A 16,809-nucleotide genomic window follows, 5' to 3' on the forward strand; every position below is an offset into this window, starting at 1 on the left:
ATGTTTTTTTTTCTTTCTTTTTTGTCAAATCCTCAAAAATGATGAAAAACGGCGTGCTATAGTATGCCGTACGGTATGGGCTATAGCCCATGTTCAAAAATGTAGAAAAACGAGGTTAATTCTTTTTTTCAAAAATTCAAAAAACGATGGGCTATAACCCATGTTTTTTGTTTTTTTCAAATCCTCAAAAATGATGAAAAACGGCGTGCTATAGTATGCCGTACGGTATGGGCCATAGCCCATGGTCAAAAATGATGAAAAACAAGGTAAAATTTATTTTTCAAATTTTCAAAAAACGATGGGCTATAACCCATGTTGTTTTTTTTTCTTTGTTTTTTTCAAATCCTCAAAAATGATGTAAAACGGCGTGCTATAGTATGCCGTACGGTATGGGCTATAGCCCATGTTCAAAAATGATGAAAAACAAGGTATAAAAAAGTTCAAAAATTCAAAAAACGATGGGCTATAACCCATGTTTTTTTTTTTTCAAATGCTCAAAAATTATGAAAAACGGCGTGCTATAGTATGCCGTACGATATGGGCTATAGCCCATGGTCAAAAATTATGAAAAACGAGGATAATCTTTTTTTTCAAAAATTTAAAAAATGATGGGCTATAACCCATGTTTTTTTTTTATCCTCAAAAATGATGAAAAACGGCGTGCTATAGTATGCCGTACGGTATGGGCTATAGCCCATGGTCAAAAATGATGAAAAACGAGGATATTTTTTTTTCCCACAAAAATTCTTACACCTAGCAACCCCATTCTAGCCTACTTAGGTTCATCTTACGGTGGACATGTTTGCCTGAAAAGGAATCTTTGAAATGTTTCATAGTTTTAGAAATTTACAATGGGGCTCAATGGCAGACATTGGCACGTCAAAAGTCACTTTCACCTAGAAACTCCATTCACACTTTTTATTATTCAGCTTACTGTGGAGACACATGCTGGAACTGTTTACTTTGAAATGTTTTGAAGTTTCTGAGTTATTTAAATTAAACGCCCAATGCATTCTCTATGGCAAAAGCACAAACTTTAGCATGCTACTAGTGCTACATACTTACACCTAGACCTAGCAAACCACATTCTAGCCTACTTAGGTTCATCTTACGGTGGACATGTTTGCCTGAAAAGGAATATTTGAAATGTTTCATAGTTTTAGAAATAGTGCTTTCAAATTTGAGACATTTAACAACCAAATATGACTTTTTCCACCACTGCTTTTATGCTACAGAGTTAAATACTTTCTTACGTTTGCACTTGTGTTGCTAAGACACCCCTTTAGGACGCTATATTCAAATTCTGATACAAAGGACACTTAGCCTGTTACATTCTTAATGCCTTTAAGAGGGAAATTAGCAGTATACTTTTTACTTGGTCAAAGTTAGACCCCTGGTGGTCAACTATGAAAAAGCACCATATACTTCCCAGGATTGACAGGGTCCTCTGTCAAGCTACTGACTGGTCACAGACACATTAGCACATTCTCTGCTGGTGTTTTTTTCTTTTTTTAAGATATATTTTTGCGGCTTAGCCTTTTATTGGTTTTTTGAAGGGACAGACAGTAGGCTGACAGGAAACGGGAGAGAGATGGGGGAAGACATGCAGTAAAGGCCGTGTCGGGCTCGGGAGTCGAACCCACGGCACACTGCGACTGGATTACCAGTCGGTTGACTTACTTTATTTCAAGGCCCTAATCATCCAAACAAGTACTTGGAACACATGAAAACAGTAATAAAATGACAATGACAAAGGAGAAGACCCACAGACAAGTTACTCTCCATTCTTATTTCAGGTCTTAGATATTCAATTGAATTCAATGGAATATGGTCAAACAATCTATGAAAAATGTACATGTTTAACTGCACTGCATTCACATATGTGTCACATGTTTGTCACAGTTATGAGTGGTCTGGATCTCAGACTCTTTGGTTGATTAACAAACAAATAAATCTATCTCCATAATATTTGAATGAAATGAATAACCATGAATAAAATATATAAATATAACATAAATATCACATTAAATAAATCTGTTCTCTTGGATCCTTGGACTATTATAAATGTACACTCCGATAAGGTTGAGGTTACACTACAAACTGCGGCCTTCAAATGCTATAAGTCAGGAACAACAAGCCATTCATTAACTAGTAACTACCGATAGTCCGGTATTGCCTATATTCTAGACATGCTTTCGAATGTTCCTCTTTCCTCATAATGAATGATCATTTGATCATGTCATCAAGTAGAAGTTTTAACATTTTTTAACTAGTAACACATGGTTTAGTCAAGTGCTTACAACTACTTGTGTTGGACAAAATGTGAAATGCCTGGAATGCAATGCGTGTATATAGTATGAGCTACCTTAGCCTCTGATTGTATAATGATGATAATCAGCAGGTCTCAGACAGTATGCATCATATAATTGCATCATAATCTTATTGCAAATAATAATGTTGTGGCTATAGAAGTGCTTTTTTCAGTTCATAACCTAAAAGGTTCACCGTGTAAAAGCTGATGTGTCCGACAAAAGTCTTGTGACATGTCCGTCTTTTTTAGATTGATTTACGAATGCAGCAGGGTGATAGTGTTGTCAGATAAGACTTTCCCATTGCCGTCACACATTCTGTCCTATTGTCAAAACCTCAGGCAAAAGCGTGTGGCTCCCTAATATTAAGGTGTTGGATATGTATGTGCGTACATGTGTTCAGTTCTCGGTGTCCGAGGAATCGGAGAGGTCTGTTAGGCGGGCCTGTCTTTTGCGGACGTTCCAGTGCAGACACTGGGCCAGGCTCTCGAACCAGTCGTACACCAGGTCATGACAACAGATGGATGGTACCGGGTAGCAGGAGGTGGTGATCTTTATGCTGCCGTGAATACAGAGAAAACAATGTCAACGGATAAGATGAGCATCAGGGGAGCTTTAATTGTCAGAGTTTGTGCCAATGACTTCCCTCTACTATATACACTCCAGAGATACACCAGCCTAAACCTGGCTTGAGGCATGTTGGAACCTCATTGTGTTTTTTGTTATCGTCTTTGTTATATTTGTTGTAATTGTTTATGAAAATGAATGAAAATGTCAAAAAAATAAACACATGCACAGATGCTTCACCGGACTGCACGAACCACTGCTGGTCAATTTATTGGCTTAGGAATGCGACAAAGTTAAATGAAATCTCCATGGGTTGAGTAATTGATAGAAGAAGAAAAAAGTCATTTTGGGGGTGAACTCTCTCTTTTTAAGTGAGAAAGGGAAGTGATTCAGGTGACACAAGCCATAAATAAATATTGCAATCTTCCAAACCACATGACAAACATCAACACACAGAGAGAAAGCAAGCGAGAGAGATCTTTTTTTTTACCAGTCTCCATGTTGGATCTCCTGTCTCTTCCTGCCGTCAAACGACACCCAGGCAGTGTTCCTGGCATCAGGGGACAGAGTGATCTGTCAGGAGAAACAGCACCAGCAGGGTAGAAAGAGCCATAGATGTTATGGAAATGTATTCCACAGAGAAGAAACACAGATAACCTGTACCCGTTTCTTGAGGCAGGATGATCTATCTATCACATAATGGAGTTTAAGTGATATTGGATTTTATTAATTTTTTTACATTGCATTACATTTATTTTATTATGTTACACAAATAGTTGCATTACCAATAACTTTCAGACAAAGCCTAATTTGAGCGTATCCCTTCTACTTATCAAGCAGTCTTGAGAGCAGCAGCGCTGGCATGCAGGGTTGAGACAACGTAAGTTAGACCCTCGCGGAAGGTGTTTACATGCAGCGGTCAGCTACATGCAATGGAGACCTGCCGCCTCCATTGTTTAGCTTTGCCAGCAGGAAGAGAGTGGGCTGGCACACAGATAGATAACTGGATGTAATATAATAATGCATTTGTAAATATATATTTATATTCATTTAATTATTAACTCTGTAGTTACCATGCTCTATATGCGATTCGATTTTGGCGAGCTCAGTCCTCAGACTGCCTCATTGCCAATTCATTGCTTGTGTGAAAATGCATGAAAGGGGAAAATGGCTCTTGTTGTCATAATACCAGGTATAGCAGTCCAATTTCCTCCATAAAAACCTATAAGCTCTAGAGTCACACACGAGGAGTGTTTCACAAGTGTGCCATTTGTACACTCTCAGAGTTACGGGGTTGGTCAAATTAACACTCTCAGAGTTACGGGGGTTGGTCAAATTAAAACGTTTGGGAACCACAGCACTAGGGATCATGTGGTTAAAGGAGCAGTTCACCCATTTTAAACATTATCTTCATAAAATTGGTCCGCACTAATGCTCATTATAACATGACACCATGTCCATCCACTCACTCTGTGTCTCATTGGTGGGCTGTGGACAGTTCAGAGACCTACCAATGACATCATCAATGGGGAATCAAAGCCACTCGAAACTGGAGGCTTTCTATTCCTGAAAGGTTAGCATGCTGAAATAGAAGCTTTTGTTCTGGCAATAATTTAAAAATGAACAAATGATGAATGATATCACTGGTAGGCAAGTTTCTGAAGGTTTCTGAAGTCTCACCATGAGTTCCACCCCAGCAGGGACCACGATGGGTCTGAAGGAGAGAGAATGTGGGCATATGGGGGTGACCATGATGGCTGGTACATTGGGGTGGATCATGGAGGCACCTGCTGCAGCCGCATACGCTGTGCTGCCTGTAGGCGTGGACACGATCACACCTGGGGAGAAGAGAGGGCATACGTAAACAGTCAGTTGGACTAATCCATTCCATCAATATTTATTTTATTTTAATAGAATAATCAATTTTCAAAAATACAGAAAATAGCCGATCTACAAGCAACTTAGATCGTCCATTTCTGTCCGTATGACAAAGTAGACTAGTGTTTTAAGTGGTTCATCAAAGTAATCAAATTAGTAGATTATTATAAAGAATCAATTTGAAAATTTCCGGAAAAACTGATTAACAGAAAACATTATCACTAAGAAGATAATCGATAGTTGCAGCACTACGTACATCACCAGTTCCTTTGTGACCTAATCTCTGTGAAATGTGAACGTCTTTTCAATGTTTGCAAACTCTGTGCCATTAGCGCTTTTATGGCTTGAGCGTCTTTTCTTGCTCCGTCTGTACATTGTTCCCAGATGTCTGTCTGCTGAACAGCAGACGGATGCACTTCCCTACAACTGGCTCTCAAAAATAGATTTCAATGTCCTCACCGTCTCCCTGCACTGAGGTAATGAGACGTCCATCCAGGTACAGGTCAACGTTGGACAAGTAGGATGAAGGGCCTCGGTCCACAACCACTTCATTCAACACCTGCGCACTCACGCACATACACATAATAATAATTAAATGTCTGATAGACTTTGGAAACAAAAATTGCACTGGGCAGATATGACAAATAATAGTAGGATCTACAGTGTAGGAAATGCTCCCCCTCTGAACAGATTTTTACACTGATGCTAGGCTAGTAGCATCAACATACTGAGTGGAACTGAAAACCTTCATACTTGACTCAACCTTTTTTTATATAATGGAGGTGAAAGCTACACTGAAACACAGATGTGCAGAAGATAAAAAAGGGAGAGAAAAGACAACCCGCCTTACTAAATCATTACAGGAGCTCATTTGTGTTTCCACATCACCAATTGTTGAACAAACAACACCAATAAACGAAATGCACACCGGCAACTCTGAGCAGGAAATGCGGTGATCTGCCGTCTGCTCTCCAGTGAGGTGTACTGTATTATGTACAGGCCTGTTTACATGGTGTAAACATTGGGTTCCTGTCATTAGACAGTGTCATATCAGGTCAAGCCAAGGCCATGGGTCGGTGACAATAGATCACTGTATATGATCTAAAGGAATTAGTGCTGCACGATTCGCGCTCAAATGTGAATCTCGATTTTCCACCACAAGAATTGAGATCACGATTCACGATTTTTTCCAGTGAAATAACATAAACAAAAGGTGCTGCACGATCGTTCACAAAATGAGATTGCATAAGTGTCTATCTAGATCTCGAGCTTTTATCGATTAATTGTGCAGCACTAAAATAAATACACCTTCAGCAATAAGAAAGAAAATAAACCCATATTGGGAATGATTCAACCCTACACAGCTGGTGTGTGTGATGATCACATTGCTGTGGCATGTTATTTTGGAGGAGTTGGTCTTAAAAGCGTCAGAGCTCGTTAGTGCGCCATGGCTGGCATCAACAGCAGTGACACCCCCATCTCCATGGAGACAGGGTCAACAGAACCCCCGCAACATCATCCAGCGGCTTTTATTATGACTGTTGCCGCAGCAACGGGGATGACACTGCCTTTGCTCCCGTGAAAAATTTGGCCCTCTGGTGCGCGCACACACATACACACACACACAAGATGGACAGGTTGGAAAGAAGAGGAAATGTTTGCCTGAATGGTCAGAGGAAACGCACTAAGAGAGCCTGCTTACATTAACATTACAGCTTTCCCGTAGCGACACAGCACTCCATAACAACGTCATTTACATTAACATTACAGCTTTCCCGTAGCGACACAGCACTCCATAACAACGTCATTTACATTAACATTACATTAACATTAAAGCTTTCCCGTAGCGACACAGCACTCCATAACAACGTCATTTTCTATTTTAGTGTTTGAGAAACACAAAAAGGCACAGAAACTCTAACCGTGAGTATGAATGAATACTAAGTTAGTTTCTACCTATGAATTGTAGGACTCTCTGTGCCTCAGTGCCCTTTCGCATATCTCGAGAACCGTCCACTCGCCTTTCACATCTGGTGTATGTATTGCTGACGCCCCAAGGGAGTGCAGCGTGTGTCCTGTGTGAAGTGGGTCGGATCAGCGGTTCTCCAGAACCGGCATGTGCCACACAAGCACATACAAAGTCAATGTAAAGAAAAATGATGGGCATCGCCCATGGATGTTGCTTGCGACACAACGTGAAGGATGGCCGTTTCCCACAATTGATGGATATTGCAAGTACTCTGACAACAAACAGATACTGACGTCATAGTACACAGTACCTGGAGGATTGGGGATCAAAATAAACAATAAACATCAGAATTGGAGGATTATTTGATTTCATCGGTATCCGCAAACTTTCCATCAGTATATTTTGGTTGTTGTTTCAAAGGTTTTAACAAAAAGGCAGACCTATGAGCTCACAACAATGCGTTACAACTCGATGCGTTGAAACAGAGATCTTGTACATGGACTACCTTTGAATAGGGCTTAAACGTTTAAAAGAAAATCGAGCTAAATGTTCTCAAACGGATTAGAAAATATCACACTTTTTGACTGTAATCAATGTTCTAGGTCTCTCCAAAAAATCTGCATCAGACTCAAAATGGGTCGTGCTCTAATCAGGAATTCAGGATCCACCTGTAGTGTACAGTTTACAGTACGTGACTCCCACCTGTAGCTGTAAGGTGACCCTGCCAGCCTCACTGTTCATGTGTCCCTCAGGCAGCAGCACGCCATTGTGCTCCTGCTGCTCCCGCTGCTGGCTCTCCTGACTGCATTCCTGCTGACCCGTCCTCTGAAGCATGTCTTTCACCACCTTGACCTTTAGACGGCTACGCAATGTGATGGCTGCGTTGCCTGAATGAATAGATACAAGTACATGCATGTGCAAGATCATATCATAGTCAATAAACAAAGTACCAGTGGATGGTGCAACAGTTAATCCAACTAGCTCTTATTAGCTTTTATGCCAGCTCTGATTGCTTAACTTTGCTGACTACAAATTACGTTTGATCTCTTTTTTTTTTTGCTGTTTTTATAAAGCACTTTGTAACTATGTTTTGGAAAAGAAAGATAATAATTCATTCGTAATCAATAATAGTTTTTTGTTTTTTAGTCTATGCCCCCCAAAAAACATGAAAATCAAATCTATAATCTATAAACTCACATCACGATGTGAGTTTGTAGATCTGCGATTTTCACTACTTTGTGCAATTGTTCTATGATAAAATAGGGCATAAAAAATTCCATTCATTAATATTACAAATAATTTAACTAATTTGTAAAGAACATGCTTCCCGAATACCTTCAAATACTTTAGCCACTTCGATCTTGTATGACTCAAACTTGAAGGGTGTCAGGAAACCCAAAGACCCAAGGTGGAATGCCATGACAGGAGGAACACTGCCCTGGAAAAAGATCACAATATTTAGACAAAAATGCATTTATATCATCTAAACTGCCTTTTTGTATCCTGTTCATGTTCAATAACGCGTTCTATGTAATGATTTGTAAAACCGTTACACATGCATGTGCTGCAAGGAGGAGAAAGAGGCACACGACCTACAGTACGTAGGCACACTGCAGCGTGACAGTATAGCTAACAACACTGCAGAGCTCAAGATCCTGACAGGTGAAAGCATGGCAACAAAGGTGTCAAAAAAGTTAATACAAAAACAAGATTCTTGGGCAGAATTTCCTCTTTTGTCAACAAGAGTGCTCTCAGGACTGTTGCCGGAGCCCTAATTCAGCCCTCACTTATAAAACAAGCATGGGTAAATTCTCCTTCTACAACACAATCTAATACATCTAATATTTCAAGTTATGTTACAGTTGACCTGGCAGAGCGACCATTGTTTGTCTTGTGAATCCTCAGAGCTGCTGGCATAGGATAGGACAGGAGATGTGTAAACAAACCTAACCTGGAATAGAGAGGAGGCGTAAAGCAGTGTTCCATCCCCTCCCAGACAGATGATGAGGTCTATGCAGTCTGAGATGTCATCGTAGCCTGGGGTTGAAGAAAAACAACAATCAACACCAAACACAACAGCAAAGAGATGAAATATGAACTCTTTCCAGGAGCAACTGACCACTAAAATATCTGCAGTACTTTCCTTTTTATACTACATTCATAGCTGTTCTTGTGATTTTATATTTTTTTAATTAATGGCCAATGTGGAAAAAGTACAATAAAATCACTTTTTTGCTGAAGTTAGTCCCTATTCGGCCACATACAGTAATAAGGATGCTAGCGTTCATGTGTTTAAGGAAGACACCCATTGCCTAAATAATAACTAGATGACGTGAACCATTTAAAGTCTCTGAAACTGTATTCACATTGAAGATATTACACTATGTGATGGATGAGTTCGGACTAGCCACTCTGACACAGAGAGAGTAACTGCTTCAATTATAAAGTGAAAAATAAGACTTGGAGTTTGCATGTTCTCCCCGTGTCCCCTAGGATAGGTACCCTCACAAAAACATGCAGTAATCCTGGTCTCTAAACTGCCTCCCCCTGGCCAGCCGGGGCGCCTGATGGAGGGGAAAGGAACTGGTTGGAATAACTCCCCCCTGTCAGGTGTAAAGGAGCAACTTGGACACTCCAGCATGAAGGAAGCATGAGTTAAGTCCGTTGCTCTCCCCAGGTTGGCGGAGGGTGTGTAGAGCCCAGGATCACATTAGATGATTGACACAGGGGTGAACAATGAGTTACAAAATCGTGGGATAAAAAATATATTTTAGAGAAAAATAAGACTTGCCTTACCCTCTCTAAAAGTGCAGAGTTGATTGCGAATCGAACCAAAGGTCTCATCTTTTGAAAGTGATGCATCATCTGCCACCCTCCTTTCTACATACACCATCATCTGCTTCTCCTAGTGGTGAGACCCAAGTCAACAATATAAAAATCACAGAGACCAAGGTGTCTCGTTCATGGTGGCTTTCCAAGTAGTTTCAAAATGGACTACATGTGTGAGTTCATTATTTTCCATGACATACAGTATCACATGGATACACATTCATAGTTTCATAGATGAAATCGAATTGAACCTCAACAAATTAATAATTAAAATGAATCAACAATCTGATAGCTGTAAAAAGCCAGAGCCAAAAGCTGCTGACGCACAAGACAATCTACACCAAAAGACAAAACAACCTCCCGTACACATTGACATTTTGAACAGCGTCACACTTACCTCCACTAGAAACCTGCAGAGCTCTTTGAAGGGTTCCACCAGGCTCTCATCTCTGACCTTTCTGATGACCAACACATTGGCTGGTGGCTTGTTCCAGGTGAGTCTCTGGCTGGCTGGGTCTTGGATGTGCCTGGGAAACACAGATACATGCAGACCGCCATGAATACAGAGAGATTCAAGATTTTATTTGTCACATGCGCATACGAGTATGTGCATTGAAAAGTTGACAAAGTCAACACACACCCACACGGCTCATTAATGTAACATAACAATAAAAGACGACGACCCTTGTTTTTGCCCACAAGTCCCTCTACTTGTAAGGTAGCAATTCCAATTCAGTCAAATGTTACCAGGTGTATAAAGAATGCAACTGTAGCCGGGAATCAAAATTCTCCATAATTCTAAACTGATTAAACAGTCACGTCTTAACCATTATGAAACAAGCAGACAAGGTTTGTATGAATGCGGTAGAAAATCAAAATATTCATGGTTCAGATCCCAATCCCAAGTTAACTCCTCTCTGTGTCTCTGTCTCACTCTCTCTTTTACCGCTTGTCTCTCGTTTCCTTTGCTGTATTACGGATAGCAGGCATTTTGTAGCAGCAGCGTGTGTTAAGATCCAGTCCAAGGCTACCTTGATGTACCATGATACAAAATGACAGTCTGAGCCTGTGTCGCCTCGTGCACACCACTCCATTTGTTGTACTGACCAATCACAGTTCCTCTCTAGCGGCGAGTAATCTTATCTCATCTCACTGCCACCGGGTCATCGTTGCATAAGCCACTATGTCAATGTGCAGAATGCAGACAAAACGTAATGTGCTCGCTCTGGTGTCTCATATTGACTTTGTGAAGCCTCTCAATTAAGGTGCATTCCCCATCCAAATGCTTACATGACTGAAGTTGGGTTAGGAAGAATACAGGCTTTAGGTCCAAAGTGAGTGGCGGGATATGGTCCATGTAGAAAGTGGGCTCTCCTGCGAAGTGATGAAAAGACAAAAGGCAGACAAGTCAACATACAGTATAGTCACTCAAGTCACCTCTTCATGTCTCGGGCAGCATGCTGAGGGTCTGTGGCGGTCGTGAGACCGGCTGTGCTACCTGCTCCCACTCAACACTAACCTTTTAGGAGAGTTCTCTGCCCTCTCGGTGGCCGAGCCAGGAGGTTCTGAGTGCTCACGTTGACCTGGCAACCTTGGTGTCTCCGTCTCCTGGAGCAGCTGCTCGTGATCATCCCCCCGCTGCTGTGATCGTTTTCCCTCCCGCCGTCTCCTTGGTGACTTGGACGCTCGCTGATCCCGGTGCCTGGCTGCCTCGGACACCTGCCCTGCGTGGTCGGAGGGCCGCGGCACGCCGCTCTCCATGTCGGCCGGAGAGTACGACCCCCAATTGTGATCCGTCTCATCCATTCTACAGGCAAGGAAAGGTGACAATGTATTTGAACAAAGTATCAATTTTAGAGCTGGGCGATAAGCGATTCACAATGTTTAGGGATCGCTCATGATGTTGATATGTCTTCTTGACACTAGGGATGCTCCGATCAGGTTTTTGGGGACCGATACCCATCACCTATTGTTTTTTCTCATGGTCGGCCGGTGCCGATCTTGTGCGTAAGGGGAAAATATGAATATTTCCAAAAGAAAACACGTCATGGCCTGGGCCGTGGCTCAGCGGTCTAGGCACCTTGGCAGTGTGCCGCGGGTTCAACTCCCGATCCCAGCGGCCTTTACTGCATGTCACCCCCCCATCTCTTTCCCCATTTCCTGTCAGCCTACCGTCTATCCATCCATAAAAAAATATAAAATAAAGGCGAAAGCCACAAAAAAACATACAAACATACATACAAAAAAATAGTGTGGGGAGTAAGGGGAGAATGTTTAGGCCTGTCACAAAATGATATACTATAATCTACCACATAAATGGTATAAAAGATCAGTTTCTCCAGATAGGGTAAATTGCCGATCACAGATAATCATTTGGAGGCCGATCACCGATCGGTGGCAGATTGATCGGAGCATCTCTATTCTCTAGACACTGTAACATTACATTAAAAACATAATTCCACAGCTGTACTTAAATGCTTACATTTTGTGAAATCAAATGGGAAGGGAAAGCAATATAGATGATAATTGAAGGACCCTATATACAGCACAATCCTAATCAAATAGGATGTATAATTTCAATGAAACTGGTACAGTAGAGTACTTTACAGGTTTAGAGAAATGCTCACTATGGGTTATTAAAATAAGAAATATATATATATTAGAATCAGCAAGGTCTTCCCTAGCTAAGTCTCCCATACACTTCATTGATTGATTGAAATATTTATTAACAGTTTGCAGAATTACAGTACATTTCAAGCACAAACTCAATACAAAGACTGTTAACTGAGTGGAAGAGCCAATTAAGCATTACACTTGTTTACATGAGGGTCCACCATGTTCAATTCATCAAAACATTTGTACAAATAGACACTTCTATATAGTTAAACAGAACAGGAATTCATCTTAAAGGAAGCAAAAAGGGAAAAGAAACATATACAGTGAGGAGAAAAAGGGGGGGGATTCAGATTTGAAAAGGGGCCAGTTTCGAATTACAGCCGTCCGTAGGTGCCCTTTGAGAGCGGTTTTGAAGGAGTCAAGGGATTCACATGTCTTAACTGTTGGTAGGGTGTTCCACATTTTGGTGGCATAGGAGCGAAAATAATTTAGTCCCTTGTTTGTGCCGAATCTGGGTTGTACATGGTTTGTTGCACTCCCTCTGGTGTTGTGTGTGTGGACTAGGGCTGCACGATATGGACAAAAATTCATATCACGATATATATGGCATATCTTGATACGATACGATATAATTCATATCACGATATATATGGCAGATATCTCGATATCGATACGATACGATATATCGTGCAGCCCTAGTGTGTGTGTGTGTGTGTGTGTGTGTGTGTGTGCATGTTCGTGTGTGCAGGACAGAGGGACAAACGGAGTGATGGTTTATTTTCCGAGGGGCACAGGCTAAAACAGAGGGCTGGCTTTAGAAGTGGACGATATATCGATATGTCGACGATATATCTATATCGCGTTACCGTTGCCTTTTTGCGATACTGATATTGTGCATGTTCATACCTCGATAACGATACGATAACAATATATTGTGCAGCCTTACTTTTAACTAATTCAGATGGAATATGAAAAGAAATATAATTTAATTAATGTCATAAGAATACACAACTGTATTACATATAACTTTGCAAGTGCTTTTATTTTTATGAATTCATTTATTTTTAACATAAATAAGGCTCTTATGTGTGGGACATGTTTTTTTCACTTTTGTCCCTCATCTCAAGAATGAGTGCTATATATAGACGTCTGTATACATTTAGACGTCTACATTTAGACCTTGATTAACCTGGCTAATCAAGGTCTAAATGTAGACGTCTATATATAGACGTTGAAACAACGTTGTTTCAACGTCTACATTTAGACGTCTGTATACATTTAGACGTTGAAACAACGTTGTTTCAACGTCTATATATAGACGTCTGTATACATTTAGACGTCTACATTTAGACCTTGATTAGCTTGGCTAATCAAGGTCTAAATGTAGACGTCTATATATAGCACTCATTCTTGAGATGAGGGACAAAAGTGGAAAAAACATGTCCCACACATAAGAGCCTTATTTATGTTAAAAGATTAATTAATTCATAAAAAATAAAAGCACTTGTAAAGTTAAATGTAATACATTTGTGTATTCTTATGACATTAATTTCATTATAATTTTTTTCATATTCCATCTGAATTAGTTAAAAGCAGGCTCTGTACCCAAAAAAGCCTGTATTAAGCCTGTCCCCAGCAAGTGGTCACAATTTCAAACTGCCAAAATAGTGTCTAATACTGTCACAATCACATAAATATACATACTAAATGAAAGTAGATTGTCAACAACATAGCAAACAATATACACAGTTAATTTTTCAGTTCAAATGTGTGTCCCACATCTCCGTCAAGTTTTTTTAAAGTCTTAAATTAATCAGAATATATTGTCGACAGATTTAGCCTGAAGACTCCTTTTCCAAGTCATGTTTATATTTGTTGCAACAGTGGAGCACCTGGTCTGACAAGCATTCAATTGTTTGATATTTTAAACAAACAATGTTGATATCAATGTGGTCACAGCTTTTACATGTCAACTCCGTCAGGACATTATTATGCTCTTTGTTAAGAATTCCAAAATAATGTTTAGTATTTTAGTTTAGGGTTAGGTTTAGCTAACAACTGAAGAAAAAACAAAATGGCTACATTGTACTACAGAGGGTTAGAGATGAAAACAAATGCCATTTTGTCAACTCCGTCAGACGTCAACTTTCGTCAGGTTTTGTGTCTGACGGATTGACATGTATCTGACGGAGTTGACGAAATGGCATTTGTTTTCATCTTAAAGGTATATTCAGTGATTTCACTTAATTCAAATATCACTTATTTTTTTGTTTTGTTATGATAATCCTCCCTACTATAGAGTGTTCTGGCCATATAAGGAGTTCCTCCCTGTCCCCAGTTAACCCCTGGGGGTCAAAAAACCGTAGGTTTCGTTTTTGACTCTCTATCCTGATTGGACGAAAGGCTGGGTCCCACAGCCAAAAACGAAACCTAAGGTTTTTTGAGTGAAATCACTGAATATACCTTTAACCCTCTGTAGTACAATGTAGCCATTTAGTTTTTTCTTCAGTTGTTAGACCCTCTGTAGTACAATGTAGCCATTTAGTTTTTTCTTCAGTTGTTAGACCCTCTGTAGTACAATGTAGACATTTAGTTTTTTCTTCAGTTGTTAGCTAAACCTAACCCTAAACTAAAATACTAAACATTATTTTGGAATTCTTCACAAAGATCATAATAATGTCCTGACGGAGTTGACATGTAAAAGCTGTGACCACATTGATATCAACATTGTTTGTTTAAAATATCAAACAATTGAATGCTTGTCAGACCAGGTGCTCCACTGTTACAACAAATATAAACAGGACTTGGAAAAGGAGTCTTCAGGCTAAATCGATATATTGTCCAGCCTTAGTGTGGACTTCATTAACTATTTAGACAGGTACATGGGTATCTTGGTGGTGTAGTGAATCTTGTAGACCAGACCCATTGCAAGATGCTGTACTCTGTCATCGACCCTAAGCCATTCCAGCCTGTCAAAGTGGGCAGGGGTGATGTGGGTCGGGGGGTGAGGCCAAGTAGGAGCCTGACCAGTTTGTTTTGTGAGGTCTGGAGCCTTGTTTTAAGGGCCTTTGAGGTGCTGTGGTACCAAGAGGTGTATGCATACTCAAAGAAACCTTGTACAAGGGCTCCTCACTGTTAAGGTCTTCAAGGTGTTTTTGTTGACCAGTGAGGAGATCCTGTAAAGGAATCTTGTTCTTTGATTGACTTTTTTGATTACGTTGGTGGCCATTTTGCATTTTATCACCGGAAAGATTGGCCTCCAGGATGGAACCTATAGGTAATTTCACCTTTTCTTGTGATAATATTGTCACCCACTCTAAGGGTTTTGACAAGATTTTGTCAAAATGGACGTTTGTCCATTTGTTTCAAATATGAAATAAACTATATTTGAACTGCAGTCTTGGTGTGTGCGACCCACTACCCTTTATTTTGATATGTCAGAGCGCGGTGGTCATATGAAGATTGATCAATATGTCCAGTTAGCAATAATATTAAGTGTCCAGTTATCGTCATTCAAAAAAGTATCTCTCGACAGAGACAGAAAAGCAATTCAGCACGCGTCATAAAATAAGTCTGATTTCAGACGAAAAGACAATAGGCTACATATGAAATGTAGAATGTCCTTTATCATCATCGTTTATCGTGTACAGCTACCGTTGTTTTAGCCCTGAAACATGACTGTCATTTGTGAATCATGGCTACCGTTGTCTAATCTAAAACAAGCCTTACGTTCTCACAACGCAGGAATCTTTAACACAGAGCTCATGTGAGTAATCTAGGCAGGGTTAAAGACTGTTCTGTTCTGACGATACTCAACAAATAGCACACAACATGTATTTCACGACATTGTTGTCAAAGTCACTACAGCTCATAATGCACACAGCTTGTAATTAACAGCTTACCAGACCGGAAACGGAGAAATTGTGTTTCCGCCGGAGAATAGTTCATGGACATCAATAAACCGCCGCTTTGCGCAGGAGGCTATGCGTTTGTATGGTTTGTACAGCCAGTTCTAGTGGTGGGTGCCACAATGTTAAAGTGCCTTTAAATTATTATTTACTATTATTTACTTATTTCTTTTACTTTTATTTAAGAAAGAAGAAGAAGGAAAAAATAATATAAAATGTCAAATGTCCTGAAATATTGTGATTATCAGACTTTATTTGAAATAAAATATACCTTTCAAGTTCTTGTTTATGCCCGAAATGACTATCACAGGTTTTGTATAGCAATTGTACAAATATGTAACTTTAAATGTGATGATTGCATGTATTTGACCCATTGACACCCCCCCCGTCCCCTTAAAGAAACTCATTCATTCATTGATTCATTCATTGATTCATTCATTGATTCATTCATTTAAATAAATACAATACTACTGGTGTGGTGCCAGCTGGGTTCTCCCACTGTTCTGGTTACTGCATGCATCCCAGCTGGTCTAATGCAGAATTACACAAATCTTTCCATAACTGACTTTTCAAAGTGTTCTGTGACTTTTTCTATTAGACTGAGATAAATGCCAGCAGAAACTGAATTTGAATTATATTGATTTTAATAAACTCAATTCACATTCAGTTCTTGATGACTTATATGATTGTACCATTTTGTAATTCGTATCCACAGACTTTCATCAGACGTTTT

The 16,809-nt window shown here is 40.0% G+C and overlaps 1 protein-coding gene across 1 annotated transcript; it reads right to left on the reverse strand.

Annotated features, from left to right (window-relative positions):
* Positions 1 to 1,357: 1,357 nt before the first annotated feature.
* Positions 1,358 to 15,995, reverse strand: nadkb (NAD kinase b). Its single transcript, XM_083782961.1, has 12 exons — positions 15,898 to 15,995; positions 11,072 to 11,359; positions 10,843 to 10,926; positions 9,950 to 10,079; positions 9,520 to 9,628; positions 8,675 to 8,760; positions 8,059 to 8,161; positions 7,426 to 7,610; positions 5,214 to 5,313; positions 4,557 to 4,714; positions 3,367 to 3,449; positions 1,358 to 2,868 (listed from the first exon to the last, which is right to left on the reverse strand). The coding sequence occupies exons 2-12, from the start codon at positions 11,356 to 11,358 to the stop codon at positions 2,709 to 2,711; spliced, it is 1,485 nt and encodes a 494-aa protein (XP_083639087.1). The 5' UTR covers position 11,359; positions 15,898 to 15,995; the 3' UTR covers positions 1,358 to 2,708.
* Between the last annotated feature and the right edge of the window lie 814 nt (positions 15,996 to 16,809).

This window comes from Protomyctophum parallelum (assembly GCF_964188405.1).
Source record: "Protomyctophum parallelum genome assembly, chromosome: 14".
Classification (NCBI taxonomy): Eukaryota; Metazoa; Chordata; class Actinopteri; order Myctophiformes; family Myctophidae; genus Protomyctophum; species Protomyctophum parallelum.

Coding starts and splice junctions, on each gene's coding strand:
- nadkb (XM_083782961.1), bottom strand. CDS start 11,358: ATGGATGAGACGGATCACAATTGGGGGTCGTACTCTCCGGCCGACATG. Junction 8,162..8,674: donor ACGCCTCCTCTCTATTCCAG/GTTAGGTTTGTT, acceptor ATCTTTTTCCAG/GGCAGTGTTCCTCCTGTCAT. Junction 7,611..8,058: donor AGTGGCTAAAGTATTTGAAG/GTATTCGGGAAG, acceptor CTATTCATTCAG/GCAACGCAGCCATCACATTG.